Source organism: Oryzias latipes, chromosome 23 (genome assembly GCF_002234675.1).
Source record: "Oryzias latipes chromosome 23, ASM223467v1".
Taxonomy (NCBI): Eukaryota; Metazoa; Chordata; class Actinopteri; order Beloniformes; family Adrianichthyidae; genus Oryzias; species Oryzias latipes.
This window is the reverse complement of record NC_019881.2, coordinates 4,823,495-4,840,552: the sequence shown is the minus strand read 5'-3', so window position 1 is coordinate 4,840,552 and position 17,058 is coordinate 4,823,495. Positions and strand designations below refer to the sequence as shown.

Below are 17,058 nucleotides of genomic sequence, written 5' to 3'. Positions count from 1 at the left end.
ATGCAAACTATTTTTAATATTCTACTATTATACTATTAATAATTTCTGCAGAGCTAATGTCCAAACAAATGTTGGGCCAGTGGAAATGTCATGTGGCCCACGGGCCAGACTTTGGACATGCCTGCTCTAGTATGTTAAACTATGAAGGGGGACATCTTCTAATAGTCATCTAACATCCTTCATCCATGCCTATTGTAAAGCTGCGTTCATAACACTCGCGTGTTCAAATGGACACTCCCAATGAAGAGTCTAGAGGCGGAGCTACAGCAAGGCTTTTTGCTTGAACCCCCCCCCTGTTAATTTTTGAGTCAATATTTCTATTATTTATAAATAATACATTGCATCATTACAAATATTTAAACAAATCGTATCATAGAAATTCATAACAATCATACAACATCTGTTTTAATCAAAATAATAAGATAAATGTTTCAAAATACCTGTTTTAGATCCTTTCTTGTGCAATGGCCGTACACTGCTGCCCCCCCCCCCACACACACACACACATACAAAATTTTCTAGCTCCTCCACTGGTAAAAGCTCGTTACGAGCTTCCGTGTTCAAAACTCTCCTGTTCACGCGTCGCAATGCATGTTTGTTGAAACTTAAACCAGGTCAAACTTTGACCAATCAGGGACTCCGATTTTGCAGTGACTTTCTTAGTGTCCTAGTTCCCAGAAGTACCAACTATTTGAAAATTCTCTCATGGAGGAGAAATTAATAATTACCATTAGCAAACAAATGCTAGTAAACAGTGTCAACAAAAGAAAACGGAAATAAGAAGAAGCCCCTCCTTGCTTGTCGAGTGTGAACACTGTGGGCTAAACATGCCTAGCATAGCTTCAGACAAAATAAAAAATAAAAAACGCAACAAAAACAAACATAATGGCTGCTTTTGACCATTTAATCCCAGCACTGCTTGGTACCCGCGTGATACCATTAACATTAGCATCTCTGAACCCCACCCCCCCCTTTCCCCTCTGCACCTCCTTGATATGGCTTCAGCTTCAACTCATCTGTCTTTTCTGAATATCATCTGTATTAGAGCTACATATGGCTCTCCACTGGCTGTGCTGTGCAGATTTACATTTTTTCTAATGATGTGCTTTGATTCCTCCTCCACTATCCCCCCCGTGTCCTTCCCTTCACCTCCCGCCCACAGCCCTCTGTGATTTAAAACACACAACCGGACCGCCGCTTTTACTGCAGAGTTGCACCAAAGCGTGGACCGAGACACCTTTGGTCGCCCCGGCTCCCATCTGTTGCACATCTGGAAGTGGTGCGCCGAGGCACCAATAATTGGAAGTCAATTTGTTTGAAGTTATGTATTTGGCATCTGGCTGGATTCATAAAAACTCTGGAAATCGCATTAATTTTATAGCATCTCCACAAAGACCCCCCTTTTTGTTCATTTTTTTTTTTCTCTGCCTTCATCCTCCAGTTAAGGCCGTGCCGGCAGAGTGACGCAGGAGTTTGTCGGTCAAGGGTGGGGTCTCTTCACACACAAAAACCCAAAAGGGCTGAGTCCTCTAGAACCATTTACTGCGAGAAAACATTGATAAGTTCCTCACCCAGACTTGGGCGAAGTTTTTATAACTTCACCTTCAACTGTGACCGTAGCCTCAGATCATTTCTTTCTCCTGAAGGGGAAAAAGCTCAACCCGGTGCTAGTTTGCCACATTTCCAGCAGACGGGCTGACTGATTGAGAAGCAGCATGGTGTTGTTTGTCACACGGCTCTGAGTCACAGCTGAAAATAGATATGACACTTGATGTTTGGTGCCTCTCAGCCAGCTGTCATATTGTTATTCCCACTCAAATTTCACCTAATTTGTGCACAATTCTTGTCATAGTCCAGATCCTTATGAGGGTTTTAAGGTGTTTTTTTTTCCCTCCCCTCACTACTCGTACTCATATATTTGGCAACGGAGTGCAATGAGACACGCACCTGTGCACGGGAGTGCGTTTCTGCCTGCGTGTGCACATTTGTGTTTGCACACATTTGATTAGGCTTGTTTGCATTCGTGAATGTGTAGGGCCCATGCATATATGTGTGTGTGTGTGTTTTTTCCAAAGTAAGTCACCTCAGCTGAAGGTGATTAAGAGCTGCCAACTGCTGGCTCGACAGGTGAGTGCATTGTAGCACGCTGGCAGCCGTGGCGTCTGCGCAGGTGACAGCTTCTCCTGCTCAGTGGTGGTGTCAGTGTTGGTGGGTGGCAGGAGGTCTGACAACATTGTTTTGGTGACAGAACGACTCGGATGTGAGGTTCACGACACCACTTGCCTTCTTTAGATTTGTGTACTGGGAAGTAAAAGTACTATGGACTTCGGCATATACTGTGCTGCTGTGATACATTACTTTATCTGGGGTTTTTTTTTCAAATAAAATAATGTTTTCTTTTTTTTAACAGCCTTTAAAATGAAATAAAAACATCTGCTTTGCCATATTATTTGCTTTGGATTTGTTTCCACACCAGCTTAAGGTGGTGATTAAACACAGCTCACTGCTGCCATCTGCTGTTAAAAAGAGACATGACAGTTTTCTATGGATTTTTGTTGTGTAAGTGAAAATTGCTGCTGTGTTTGCAACACATATACAAAAATAACTAACTTGTCCACTTTTTTTTATATGTAAAAAATTAGAAAAGAATAAATATAAATATAAAACAAACAGGGCTTGAAGGGTTCTTTCATATTCTCTTCATGCATTAAAAACACACAACTTCCAGGCCACAATGAGCTGTTATTTGCTTGATAAGAAACAGCATGTTCTGATATCACCACTGTTCTTTTTGAAGCATGTGCATAAGCTGGGCATGGATGTTCAGCTTTTTATCCATAGAAAATAAGTTAGTAAGGAAGTGTACTGTATTTTCCGCACTATAACGCGCACTTAAAAGCCCTAACCTTTTTCAAAAACCGGCAGTGTGCGCTATAATCTAGGGTCTCTTATGTATGGATTAGTGCTGATGTTGAAGCAATATGATATTATTTATGAGTAAAAAGCAAACAGATTTTTACCTACAGTAGCAAACAAAGTTGGAAGTGACTGGTGTTGTGAATAGGCTAGCATGTAGCGTGTCAAACTGTTTTCTTGTATGTTTTTTACATGTTGCTAACAGGGTTGGGAGCGTAGTCACAGTAAAATTTGTTTTAGCTGTACTTGTCTTTTTCCAGATGCTTAGATACTGTAAACATGCTAACGTGGTAACATGTAGCGTGTCCGAATGTCTTTAGGTTTTTTTTTTTACATGTTAAAAACAAGGTTGTGAGTTAGCGTAGTCATAGTAAAAGTTGCTTTGGCGGTTTTAATCCTGTTTCTCATGTGTGCAAACAAGGTTGGGAGTTAACGGTATTGTGAACAGGCTTTTTTAAAAAAGGTTTACGGTCATTATCTGTGTGCCTTTTTGTTTTATTGAATGCTTTTTGGAGGCTGCTAACGTGCAGTAAATTAGGCAAAAAGGTTGTCCTTGTATTTCTGTGCAAAACCAACAGTGGGGATTTCGGTGGGTTTAGTCTCCCAAGACAAAAACATAATCGAAATTTAAGGTGTAAAACCCTTTCAAAATAAGTTCACTTCTTTTTTTGACATTAGGAAAATCCATATTTACCTTCCAAATCTGCTTTGGCCAATTAGCCAAAAACATCACTGACCGCTTTGTAGTTGGAGTGGCAGTACTGTCTAATGATTTATCGGCTCAGTCTCTTTTACAGATGAAGAGGAGTGAGGAAGGAATCGACTCTACCGGCAAAAACACACTAATAACGCCGAAGCATTAATTTAGTGAAGCCTTAATGAGGAATCCTTGCGGGAAGCATTGACATGTTGTTTTTTCATTTGTTTGGTGTGAATTTAAATAACAGGTGCATGTTTAATACAACAAAATCAGACAAACATCTTGCTATATGATCATTAAATTATGTAAAAAAAAAACAATATTTAAATAATTGGGTGTAATAAAAAAAGAATCTTCTGGATGAAGAAGATTCTTTAGGCAAACTACATTTCAAACTGAATAAAAGTTTAAAATCTTTTCAGTTATTCTGCTTAAAGTTGCTTCAAGTTGTCCAGCTTAAGCCTCAACCTCATCACTGTTGTTTCTGTATTGAATTTAAGGAAAATTTTCGAATTGGTAGCTTTGAGGTTTTACTTGTTTAGTTGTATTTCTAGAGTATTCCATGATTATGTGATGATAAAACACAAATTTGAAGAAGTTCCTTCACCTAAACTGACATGCTTAGCAGCCTCAAGAATACAGGATGTTTTTTTTTTAAATTTATAAAAATCTTATCTGAGTCGATGTAATTGGTACATGCTTGGTTTTTGTCTAATTTTTCTTTATTTGTTATACATTTTTCAATCAGGACTGCTGTGTCTGAGAGAAAATAATAGCTGGAGCACAGGAGCAAGCCTTCTGACTTCCAGATTGAAGCGCAGTAAAAAAAAAAAAAGGGAAATCCCCGAAGTTAGGCCAGTTCATCAAGTAACCACTAGGGGTCTTGTTATTTTTATCGATGTAAAATGATCCAAGTTTACAAGAAATCAATCCTGTCACACTTTGGTTTCAAAGGTTTTCATCTGAGTTTGTTGATTTGAAATATGTAATGTGAAGGAAAAATATTTACCTCATTTTTTTTAATTTCACGTTTGGAAGTGTTTAATTGTACTCAAAAAAAAAAAAAAAAAAGAATTGATTGATATGTCAGCACATGTTCCAAGAATGTAATAACTGTTTGGCCAAATCTGAATTGCTTCCCTACCCCAACGGCTTCTTCCTATCCCTACATTTATCACTCCAAGCGGAGAGATATGAACAAAAAATGTTCGTTAAAATTCGGACATTACTTCCACTTGATGACGTCATCAGCAGTCGACGGCTAAAAAGTCATGCAAAAACTCAGTAAACATAACACAACAGCACACCCACAAGAAGATATGCAGACAGATGAAATTGTGTTGCCACACTTTTTACATGACTTATATGGAACTATTCTGAACTGATAAATGGTAAACGGTGGGGCAGAGTAGAGTCCTATCTGCCTGTCTGATTACGTCTAATTAAGACTTTTAGAGTAGGGCACCACACCTGAATGTCTTGTCTCTTCTCTCTTCTCTTTTAATCTTTTTTAATAGATAGTTAATTGTAATTTGTGATTTTAAATTTGACCTGGACTGCTGATGTCAAAGGTGTACCCTGTCTTGTCCCCTTTGGGATTTTTGTCCAGAGAGAGGCAACTCCAGGCCTCGAGGGCCGGTGTGTCTCCATGATGTCCAGATATCCAAGCCCTCCTCACGACTGATCACCTGGATCAAATGTGTCCAGCCACATAGAGCATGCCAGAGCAGGGTATGTTGGAGAACATGCAGGAATGCGGCCCTCGAGTTGCCCATATTTGGTGTTTTTCAGTAAAGCACTTTAAATTACCATGAGTACCAATTGTTATCCAAAATTAAAATCACTTTCTGAAGACACTAATAGGATTCTAAATAGAGAAAATGATACATAAGACAGCCGTATTGAATGGAATTTACTCCACCCATACATATTGTTCCAAAAATGGGCAATTGTAATTGTAATTGGGTGGGACTTATGTGGAATAATGTTTGTTGGGTCAACCGAACTGCCAATCAAAGCCACACTGAAAGAGTTATCGTATTTTCCGCACTAGAAGGTTCATTTAAAAACCTTAAATCATTTAATAGTCTTAGAACCCGCAGTGCCTTTTACATGCATTAATTCTGGTTGTGTTTCCTAGTGTCAATGCGATTTCGAGAGAGAGAGAAAACGTTTGGTTGGGTTTTGCTGTAAATAATATTCACAGTAACGTTTGTTTTACAGCATCAGTTTTTTTTTTACGTGTAACAAACTAGGTTGGGAGTTAGCTTAGTCACAGTAACATATGTTTTAGCGGTATAATTCTTTTTGTTTATGCGTTGTAAACACGGTTAGTAGTTACTGTTGTTGCGAATATGCTAACACCTCCAACACAGCTAACGTGTAGCGATGTCGGACTGTTTTTTTTTTCACATGTTATTAAAAAGCTTGGGAGTTAGCATAGTCACAGTAACATTCATTTTACGTTATACCATGGTCCGGTTGAATACTCGATTCTGATTGGCTGCTGGGTATGCATTAAAACCTGATAACCGCACGGTGAAAAAAGAAGTTCGGTCATCTAGCTTAAATGTTTTGTATTACTGTGCCGGCTTCTTTAAAACAACCTTTTGCTTCATCATCTGGACAAAAACAAGCGGTAAGAGGTAAACTTTCTCTCTGAACTGATGCTTTATTCAAGCCATCGGGACGATCAGCATATATCTATCGCCGAAACTTGACTGCAGCGGTGGTGCGGCGCGACGCGGACTATATGTTACATATAGTCCGCTTTTTGTGAGAAAAGTGATTCAAATCGGAAAAAAAACAAGAATTAAGGACTAAAACCTGGTTAATATGTATTGCTTTTGTAAGTGACCATGGTATCAGCGGGTTAATGGCCTTCAAAGTGTGCGTTTATTACTTTTTAACGCACTTCGCGTCGGACGGTTCAGGCTTCCACGGCGTGCGTTAAAAAGTAATAACCGCACACTTCGTCGGCCATTAACCCTTATGTATTTAGCTGTTTATGGCAAACAAGGTTAGCGGTTACTGTTGTTGTGAATATGCTAACTCTGCTAACGCTTCTAAACGAAGCTAACGTGTAGTGATGTCGGATTGTTTTTCTTTTTTACATGTTATTGACACACTAGGGAGTTAGCTTAGTCATAGTAACATGTTTTAGTGGCAAGGTTGGGAGTTACAGGTATTGTGAATATGCTACCGTTACTAACTCTTCTAAAATAAAAACATTGCATTTATAGAATTAAATAAAATCAGATCCTGTTAGATATTAATATTTTTTATGAATACATGGATTAAACAAACATAAATACAAAAAGTCTTATTAAAAAACATAAAAAACACACACACACATAAGGCCCAGTACATGTTAAGCTTTGAGGTGAGTACATTAGTTCTCCTTAAACAAAGGTTGAAATACGGCCCCTCAAACGATACAAATATAAAGTAAAAATCCTTTTTCAGATTTCTTTTTTCTTTTTTTAGGACAGTATCAGCACATTTTTAGTGATTATTTTGCATATGTTACAGTGTGTAGCCACCACAGACAGTGTTGCTTTAAATATAGCAGTTGTGTACATCAAATGCTGATGAATGTCTCCCTTTTTTCATACAAGTCTGTTCCTTCTGTGTTTGAGTGGCAGACAAACACCAAAAACAAAAAAAAAGAAAAATTTCCTCATAAGGAGCAACTGGTCCCAAAGAGCATTCCCAAATGTCAGCCTCAGGGACAGTGGAGCACATCACAAGCAGATGCCTCTTTGAGAGGCACCCATTTCTATAAAGTTTGTCAGCTGTCATTTTAATTGCTTGCCGCCTTGGCAATAGTCTCTAGTAGTCAGTCTTCTGGAAGCTCTGTGTATGCCCTTTATGAGTGGAGAATGCAGCTGTAACGTGACAGCAACAGTGTTTTTGGTTGGGAAAAAAAGGCACCCTTATAGATCGTCGCCCTCGCCGGAGCTGAAGCTGCTCCTGCGGCTGCTGTCCTTGGACGCGGCTCCGGGGGAACCAGCAGAGAGGAGCGGGTCGGTCCCGAACGGCGACAGCGCCTCGTCCATGAGGATCTCGTCCAGCTGGTTCTCCTCCTTGAGTGAGGCTGTGAAGAAGTCTGTGAAGTGGGACAGCGGGTCAGAGAACGTGGTGCAGGCGTCCCCGCCAGAAATGTGGTCCTGCGTTGGGCCGGCAGCGGTGATGGACGGTATGGCGGTCACCGCAGCTATTCTCTGGAGGTAGTCGTTGTTTGGGTCCTCCTGGTAAAGAGTGGCCTGCTGTGGTTGTGGGGCCTGGGGAGGCGATTGCTGCTGCTGCTGCTGCGGCTGTTTGAGGAGGTGATTGGACAGTTCGACGGTGCCCAGGGCAGTGGTCATGTTTGGAAGTCCATGTGCTCGTGCTTGGATCTCAAGTTCCTGTGAAACGAAGAAAAGTGCTTTAGATTTTAAATCTTCTCTGTCCATACATTGGAGTTGAACTAAAACGTTTCCAACCACACCTACAACCCACTGACTGTATAGGAAAACTGGACCGAGTGAATGTGACGTCACCCATACAAACCAAATGAAGTCAATTTAGCTGCCATTTTCTCGTGATACGGACGTCACCATGTTGGAACCAGAAATCTCCAGCAAGCTGATTGGTCCAAGTCGGTCTAAGTCAACATTTCTATGGAAATCAAGAGTGAGCTTGATTGGCCAGCATGGCCTACCACTGGAAACGTTTCGAACGTTCAACGTGAGACCACAATCCTATAATTGAGGGCATCTAATTGGTCAGTATTACCCTTGTGCTATCTTAGATGACCCCACCCTTACATTGACATGTTCTCCCTACCATGATAAAGGTGGATAAAGGTGGAAAGATTTCATGTAATCCTTGGATACCAGTGAAGATCACAAATCATTGAAGAAAAAAGGTTCAGCGCACTGTCTAGTGGGTCTAGATGACCCCACTCCCAATGTTAAAGTGCCTAGGATAGCACAAGGGTTAACTTGAAAAACTTGCACAATAGAATATATATTTAGAAAACATAGGATTAGCAAGAACATGTTAAATATGAGGAAGTATTAGAGCCTCCGTTAAAAAAAAGAGAAAGACTTTAAGTAGGAAAGAGAAAGTCGTGCAATTATAAAAAAAGAAATTTCACCAAAAACAAAGTTGAAAAAACATCAAAACATTTAACTTTTTAAATGTTTTTACAAAGACAATCAAACCTTATGTTTATTTTATGTAGCGGAAATCAGGAGAAAATCACTCTGCTAAAGAGTCTGTTTTACCTATTTTGTAAATGTAAAACTTTATTTTCATGAATTGTTTTAGTTTCTAAAAGCCGGAAGTTTTTTTCTAGAAAATTGGGACTTTTACATTAAAACTTTTTAACATTACAGCTTTTATCTTTTCAACTCTATTCTCATAAAATATTGACTTTTTTTCTTAATTGAACTATTTTATTCTAGTAATTTTATTACTTTTTTCTCACAATATTACAACCTTATTCTCATAAAATGTTGGCATTTTACTCGGGATTTTGTGATGTTTTTGTAAACAAAATTACAACTTTCATTGTCACAAAATGTTGATTATTTTCTCTTAATTTTTTTGTTTTTTTCTATCATAAAATTTAAATTTATTTTCACATTTGTACAAATTTATTCTCGTTAAATGCTGACTTTTTCCTTATAATTTTATATTATTGTCATAAAATGAGTTTTGTTCTTGTAGTTTTATGTTTTTTTTCTTTCACATTCACTTTTTTAACTTTTGACATGAATTTCTGACTTTTGACATGAATTTCTAATTTTACAACTTTACCGTGAAATGCTGAGTGTTTTTCTCATAAGGGGGTTGTGTCTGAATTCTCTTTTTCCTCATGAAAGTAGGATTCAGAAAAATAAGAATTTTGCGAATATATTCTTTAAAATGTACTTATTTTCTTATACTTTTACAAATTTACTCTCATATGTTTCTTTGTTGTGCTTTTAAAAAAAAGTAGCAGAGCAAGAAGCAAGGATTTTCTGACAAAAATAATGACAGGTATAGTTGGAACGCCAGGGGGAGGAGTCTCTCATTCCAGTCCTCATATACAGTCAATGCCACTCCCTCACATTCTGAGGTTTGGGAGGAAAGTTTGGACATTTCTCTGCAACCCCTACCATTCACTCCTATCTTATTTAATCAGTTTTAACAAATAAAACTGAGATGACCATCATTCCAAGTTTTTAATTCTGTATTTCTGCAGGAGCATCTGCCTGTTTCTGGCTCTGGTTTCTTCCCTGACGACAGTTTTTAAATTCACTCACAGTCCTTCCATCACTGAGGCAGACAGAACAAATAAAGGTCTCTAAAAGCCTGCAGGTGCAAACATTTGTCTATAAACATCTCTCTTTGTTCTCTGTGAGAAAGCTGCTGTCTGCGTCTCTGTTTATCAGGCACCCTTCAATCACATGACATCACAAGGTGAAAGGAGCCCTTTTGAATACAAGTGGTTGTGATTGGGGAATGGGGGGGAGGGGGCCACAATTTGGGACCGTAAAGCTTTGAAGATCAGTTTGACACGGGTAAATCAAACAAGAACGCCGTGTTGAGTTAAAAAAAAACAAAAAACGCTTGACTGAAGATGCATGACCTGTCAAACCTCTGCCGACATCCAGCTTTCCCTCGCTGTGTTTGCCACAATATTTAACCCTTGTGCTATCTTAGATGACCCCACCCTTACATTAACGTGTTCTTCCTACCATGACAAAGGTGGATAAAGGTGGAAAGATTTCATGTAATCCATGGACACCAGTGAAGATCACAAATCATTGAAGAAAAAAGGTTCAGAGCACTGTCTAGTGGGTCTAGATGACCCAACTCCCAATGTTAAAGTGCCTAGGATAGCACAAGGGTTACAGACTCACTCCCATCATTTTTCTCAATGCGTTCCCAGTGGTCTAGCAAAAAAGGGGGGGGGGGGGAAATTGTTGTTTTCTAGGACACCTCCAAGATTAAAAGTTGGATCAAATAAGCCAGGAAAATTTCTAGATCCATGCCCGGTTCACTATATCTCTCTATTCGAGACTCACGCTTCCTACATTTGACAATGTAACGGCTGCAGTTATCTTAAGGCAAGACTCGTCTAAAATCACAGCCGTTAACATCCGGCCTAACCGCTTGACGAAAGACCCGGCAACGTGGCCCGGGAAGGCCACGGCCATTGAAGGAGGCAACCCCCGAATTTGGACACAGCCATAGTTTCTGCAGAGCGACAGTAGTTCATTCGAAATTCCCCTCTGAGCTGTGGGCGGGACTGTGAACCCCTCCCCCACTTCCCATCATCCATCTGTTTACACTCTCCTACTGGTTTGCAGCCCCTCACAACCTCAACCAATCATTACTGGTGCACCAAAAATGGTGAACAACATTTGAGTTATCCAGACGTACAGTTTTGATCCAGATTCAAGCTCTGACGGGGAAAACACAGACGTAAGTGAATCAGAATGGAGCGGCCCGCCCAGCATATTTACGAATACGATCTTTTACTGATACGATTTTCTTGGCTGCTCCTGATTCAGAGCGATTTGAATAAAGAAAGACCCGTCCGTTCACCTGGATCCTCAGCAGCAGCCTCCGGTTGGCTTGCTCCAGCTTCTTCTGACGGCTCTCCAGCTCCCGAGAGTGCTGCTGCTCCTTCTGCAGCCACCGAATGTACTCCACCGAGGCCTTCAGGATGGTGCCTTTGTTCCAGCGCATGTCGCTGCAACAAAAGGTGCATAACCCTTTTTATTTTTACCCCGTGATGTGGGCAGAATATCGTTTACACTCAAAGGAAGTTTTAACTGAGGCCTTTTTTTTTTAAATGAATAAAAAATGGAGACCTGCGCGGGGCAATTACTCATCCTTTGGACATCACGCAAGGACACCAAATGGGAATTTTAATAGAATAGTTAATGTGGAAAGTCCATTCACATTCGGTAAAATTAATCCTCGAGTAAAAATAGCACAGGAAAAATGACTTTAAGTAGGAAAGAAACAGGAAAGTGGAGCAATGGACTTAAGGTACTAAAGTGCAAGTCAAAGAACAAGACACCAGCAGTAAAACGTTCCTTTACATGAGCAAGAAGTTGGTCTGATCTGCACTAATAATCTCTTTGATCCAGTGTTAATGGAACAGTGACAATGCTAACCTTCCATTAAAGCAAGGTTCAGCTGTGAACAGGCGGAGGGTCTTCCACACTGTCTATGCTGTATGTTCCAATTATGCTTTAAAATTGGATTCAAATGTCCGACCTGCCCCTTTGAGCCGTGACCCTTTCCTCGTCGCTCATGCGTCGAGATGAACCCCAGTGATGGGCCGCGCATCTCAAAGAGCGTCGATCGCCACGGAAGTTCAAGTGCATCCTTGAAACACGACTAAAAATGTCCCCGAGGACTCCTTTAGATTCAGCCGGCAGCACCAGAGCCTCTGCGAGTTGAACCGCCTTCTTCCAGCACTTCAAAAACGTGAGTCATAAGCAATTGAAACTGGAGAACTTACGGGTCATTTGACTTGGGGATGAGCGTCCCCAGCTCCTTAATCCTGTAGTTAATGTTGTATCTTCGCCGTCTTTCAACTAAGCGGATCGAGAACAAAGAGGGAATTATTAGCGCCCTGTCAAAGTGACGTACAAGCCACAACTTGGGATAAATTAAAAAAAAAACACTCACTCAGATTGTGGTTGTCTTTCTTCTGCCTCTCTTTTGCCATAACCCTGGTGTCGTGCTCTGTCAAAAATAAATAAATCACAGAGGAGAACGAATGGGTTAGCCACGCTCGCAAATTTAGACCCTTAAAAGACAACGTCCACAACACACCAGACACACAGTCGTGGGTTGTGTTGCGCGAGTTCAGGGTCGAGGTTAGAATGTGAGGCCTCTGTGCATCACAATGCAGACACAAGTTTGACCTCCTTGCACACAAACACACACACACACACACACACACACACAGAGCCCGGCTTATCCCCTCTGGCATTTCTAAAGCTCATTGGAAAAAAAAAATCACAACCACTTTTGGAATACTTATTCTGCAATTAGCGAATTCAGTCCTGAGGAGGCACAAAAATGCGTCCATATTTAAATTCTCAGAAATTACATAGTTAGTGAGCTGATATTGGATTTGCCAATTTGTCTCTGTTGATTCAATCAAGTCAATTTAAAGTATCCAAAAGCCCATTGTCCTCTATGCACACTCGAAATAAAACTGACTGTAATTTACTTATTGGCCCACTGAGAGTAAAGGGTTCTTTAAGAATCCTTTCTATTATCCAAATCAATTAAATCTCTTTTTTGTTCTTTTTTTGGGTGATGTTTAATAGGCAAAGTCCAATTGAAGCTGACAAACTAAATGTTACGCCAGACAGAAATAAGCAGCCACTTTGCCTTATCAACGTCCTGATTGAAAATTGCGAGGTTTGTCGTTTTTACCACCTGCTTCTGTGTACTGCTTAGAATTTTTTATTTTGATTTTTATTTTTTTGCTCCTTTAACCTCCAAATCAAATATGAGCAACTCGATGGGATTGGCAGCTGGCTCGGTATGAGTTCATACCTGTGTATTCCCTTTTTACAGTGAGCTTTGTGGGGTTAGATGTGGGGCTCATTCCACCAATAGGGGGGTTCATACCTTGTTCACCCCCATAGACGTCCAGCATGCTGCTGCTGAGGGACACCTATAGGGCACAGAGAGGAGAGGAAGGGAAAGAGGGAGAAATCGTCAGTTGAAAAAGAGGAATTTCATGATTCTCTGGACCTCCCAGCATGCTTTGGGCATCGTGGTTAACAGAAGGCAAACTCTGGCTATGTCCAAATTCCCTCATTACTCCCTAAATACAAAAAAAAGTATATATTTTGGGACTAAAAGCAATTCAGACAAATGCTCAGAACTTCTTATTTATTGTTTAACGTCAATTATGACAATTTCCCAAAGTCAAATCCCCACAAATAGGCACATTTTACGAAAAGTATTTATAATTCCACTGTGTTTTGATAGTGAAAACTTGATTATTTGATGAAAAATGAATCAACTTCGTCAACCCAATGCATTGTGGTTTATATTCGCTAATCTAGTGAACGTCGGTGCACAAGGTTTTTCGCAGAGACTTCTGGGAAACTTCTGGGGCACTCCGTTTTGAAATTATAGATTCGAAAGGCACTACAAAAATGGCGAATGACTATAGTGCACCAAGAAGTGAGGGAATTCAGACAAAACCTCAGACTGAACTACGGTGATCCCTCGCTACATCGCTGTTCACCTTTCAGTGTATTTGTTTTTTGCAACAGGTTTCTTTCAGGGCAATACTGCATGCTCTTTTGTTATTGTGTTCTGCGTCCTGATTGGCTGTAGACCTTGTCAATGAACCTCTTCTGTGCTACGTCTCCTGTTTAGAGGGCTTTCCATTTAAATCTCCGGACGGATTTTTCGACAAAGGTTCAAACTTTGAGAGTTTAAACAAGAGGGAAAAGTGCAAACAATTTAGTGTTTGTCAAAGAAAAGTGTATAAAGTATACAACCTGAAAACATCTTCACAGATTATACATATTGTGGATTATTTCTACAACAAAACCTAAAAAAAAAAGGAGGAACTACTGTGCCACAGTAAAGCTTATAATGGTAATCTACAGTCCTGAGCTCCAAACTATAAGCTCATGTCTCTATGATACAAGATGTGTTGAGATCTCAAAATAGTTTAACCTCTTTGTCTTGAACAGCGGCGTTCTTTGTGTTAAAAACGGCACAGCATTAACTAAAAACATTAGCTAGGTCAACTGCTTGAACAGAGGCAAAACTGTTTTCCTACGCATCTTTTCTTGTCTGGGAAAGCGAGGCCGACCTCGCCAATAATGACGCCTTTTCACAGAGTCCGGGGTATGGCGTGCCGACAGACAAGTGTGTCTAATTCTCGTGTGTGTATTTATGGGGGAAAAAAAAAACGAACAGAAGTCGCGATGGAGTCAAAGAGGCTTGCAGCTAATTTGTTCCGTGACACGTGTGTCAAATGCAGTTGCCGGAGCGGGGAATGGATAAAAGCCGCAAGTGGGATGGAATGCCGAAAGCAGGAGGAATGAGAGGAAAATAACATTTAAAAAAAAAGGAGGGAAAACTTTTGTGTCGGTATCTGCAGCTGGTTGAAGTGTACTTTGTGTTTCTCATCAACACTGAAGAGCAGAGGAGGAGGAGGAGGAGGAGGGATGGGGGGGGGGGAAGCATGCATAGGAAAATGAAAGATTGCAACAATTCCCTTCCTGCTTCTACAGTAATCACCTCAATCCCTCTCCCGTCCGCATTTCCGAATGTGTTGACACGGCGAAACGACGTGATGCATCGTACTGTACGACTAATTAAAACGAATTGATCCATTTAAGCACGGTATTATTTCTGAACAAGCCCACGGGGAGCGTGTGCATTAGGCCGTCCAGTGGCTCAGTGGCTCCTTCCAGCAGCATGAATCAGCCCCGCTCCACTCATCTGTTGCACTTCTGTCTCCATCGGAAACCTACCGACTTCTCCCTTCCTCCTCCTCCACCCCTTATCTCTTCCTCCCTCTTCAGGAGTGTTTTACTTTTGAGTCACTTTCTTTATCTTCAACGGCCCATCAGCTTCTCTCTCTTAAAACCCCGTCCTGCTTTGTCGAGCTTCTTCGTTAATATTGCTAATTCCGAGTGAACTTTGACTCATCTCTAGACCTAATCTGACCTCGGAGGGAAGCTAGGTCCCGTTTTTCCCATGCGTGTCAAGCCTGTGCCTAAAGGTCTGGATGGGAGAACCTCATCTCTTAGTTCTTATAAAGCTTTGGGGGGGAAAAAAGCAGTACTACACTAGACTTGAAGCTACAACTAAAGCTAGCTAGCTAGCCCTAAACATCGAAAGGTGTTTCTAACATAAATAACACGCGTTCTTTGACATACCGTAACTCTTTGACCTTTTATGCAATCAACATGAATCAGGTGATTCTGACGGGGAAAAAGCAGCTTTTCATAAACACTTGGCACCATTACTAACGTCAAAGTGTTGCATAACATCGCTTTTCTCCGCGACAAATTTACGTTAATTGCGTAAACACTTCACAGCTGTAAAGTGTTGCACATCGGTGCAAAGCTGCTTTTTTCACACTTCCAAATCTGCTGGAATTATGTTAGTTAAGAGTTACAGTAGTCGATAGTGTAAACACTGGCGCTAACGCTCCGGTGTTAAAGGGTTAAAAAGCAAAAGAAACACAAAAGATCATTTGTTGATTACAGGATCAAAGTGTAGGACTGATTGATACTTACGTTGTTTTGCATTATGATGTTATTCTCCATGCAATCCAAGCCTCCATCATTGAAACCGGATTCAAGACTAATCAGGTCATCAATAACTTCATCCATTGGAAACTAAAAGAAAACAGTGATTTCAGTGTTCTCCAGGACAGACTCATGGCATTCATATACTGTCCCAGATCTCCGAGGTGTCAACGTTGAATCCATTTTTGAGTAGAAGAAAACGAGGAGGAGCCGTTGAGAAACTAATCCAATAATGGAAGAGTTCTTGGCGGCCATGTTTAGAGGCTGAATGGCGGGAAGAACATGCATCAGTTGTTAAACTACTTTCCCGCTTTGATAGGGTTCTCTCTCCTCAGAGGACTGCATGTCTGAAGTTATTGATGAACAGATCAAAGACAGGGAGAGATCAATGACGGCCCCACTTTATTTGGATGATTAGTTGCTCTGCATGAAGATGCACTGCCCGTCCACATGCAAGTGTGGCCCCCGAGGTATTCTGGACATGAACTTTCCATCATAAACTTCCAACCGTGATTCATCGGCCTTGATTTGAAACGATTTCAAACAGCAGATCTCATCTACGAGGCGGCGAAATGAACCGCAGGGAAGAAAATGTTGCGAGGAATCTGTTCTGTTGACAAGAAATGCGTCGAGGGGCGTTGCAAACTCAACGAAAGTGATGACCCAGGTCTATTTTGGCTGAGATTTTGGGTTGCGATTTCACTTTGCTCCCGGGGACATCCAGAGCTCTTTCGATTTCAATTTCACATGATTTTTTTTTCTTACCTCACTGTCATGACTGGCCAACGTGAGCAGGGTAACAGGGCTGTTTGGGTTGCTGCCGTCACTGACTGGGGCCATGTGTCCGTTCCTCATGATTGGCACGGTAGCCAGCGGCTGGCCGGGGGTGTGTGGGTGTTGCACGGCGTGACCCGAACCCGCAGAGGAGGCCAGCTTGGAGCCCAGCGTCAGGTACTGCTTCACCGGCTGGTTTTGGCTTTGGTGGAGATGGAACTTGGAGTTCTCCAGGTGGCTTTGCACCTAAAAAAGAGAAGGCCGCTGTTACAACACAGGGATAAGTGGTCTGGAGACAAAAAAGCAGATGAGGATGTGGACAATTGCACATTGCTTCTCGTTTGCTGACACAGCAGTGACTAAGGGAATTGTCAC

At 41.0% G+C, this 17,058-nt stretch overlaps 1 protein-coding gene across 10 annotated transcripts in view; it reads right to left on the bottom strand.

Annotated features, from left to right (window-relative positions):
• Nucleotides 1-6,970: 6,970 nt before the first annotated feature.
• Nucleotides 6,971-17,058, bottom strand: part of tfec (transcription factor EC) — a 43,183-nt gene continuing 33,095 nt past the window's right edge. For 4 of the 10 annotated variants that reach the window (XM_020714343.1, XM_011490901.2, XM_011490900.3 and 1 more), the window contains exons 2-8: nt 16,675-16,929; nt 15,898-15,999; nt 13,178-13,298; nt 12,296-12,352; nt 12,126-12,201; nt 11,198-11,345; nt 6,971-8,022 (exon numbers count right to left, since the gene is read on the bottom strand). In XM_020714343.1, the coding sequence (XP_020570002.1) occupies nt 7,552-8,022; nt 11,198-11,345; nt 12,126-12,201; nt 12,296-12,352; nt 13,178-13,298; nt 15,898-15,999; nt 16,675-16,929 (1,230 nt within the window). In that variant the 3' untranslated portion in view covers nt 6,971-7,551. The remainder of the gene's footprint in view (nt 8,023-11,197; nt 11,346-12,125; nt 12,202-12,295; nt 12,353-13,177; nt 13,299-15,897; nt 16,000-16,674; nt 16,930-17,058) is intronic. The other 6 variants (XM_020714344.1, XM_011490904.3, XM_004082891.4 and 3 more) reach the window with 3 other exon arrangements.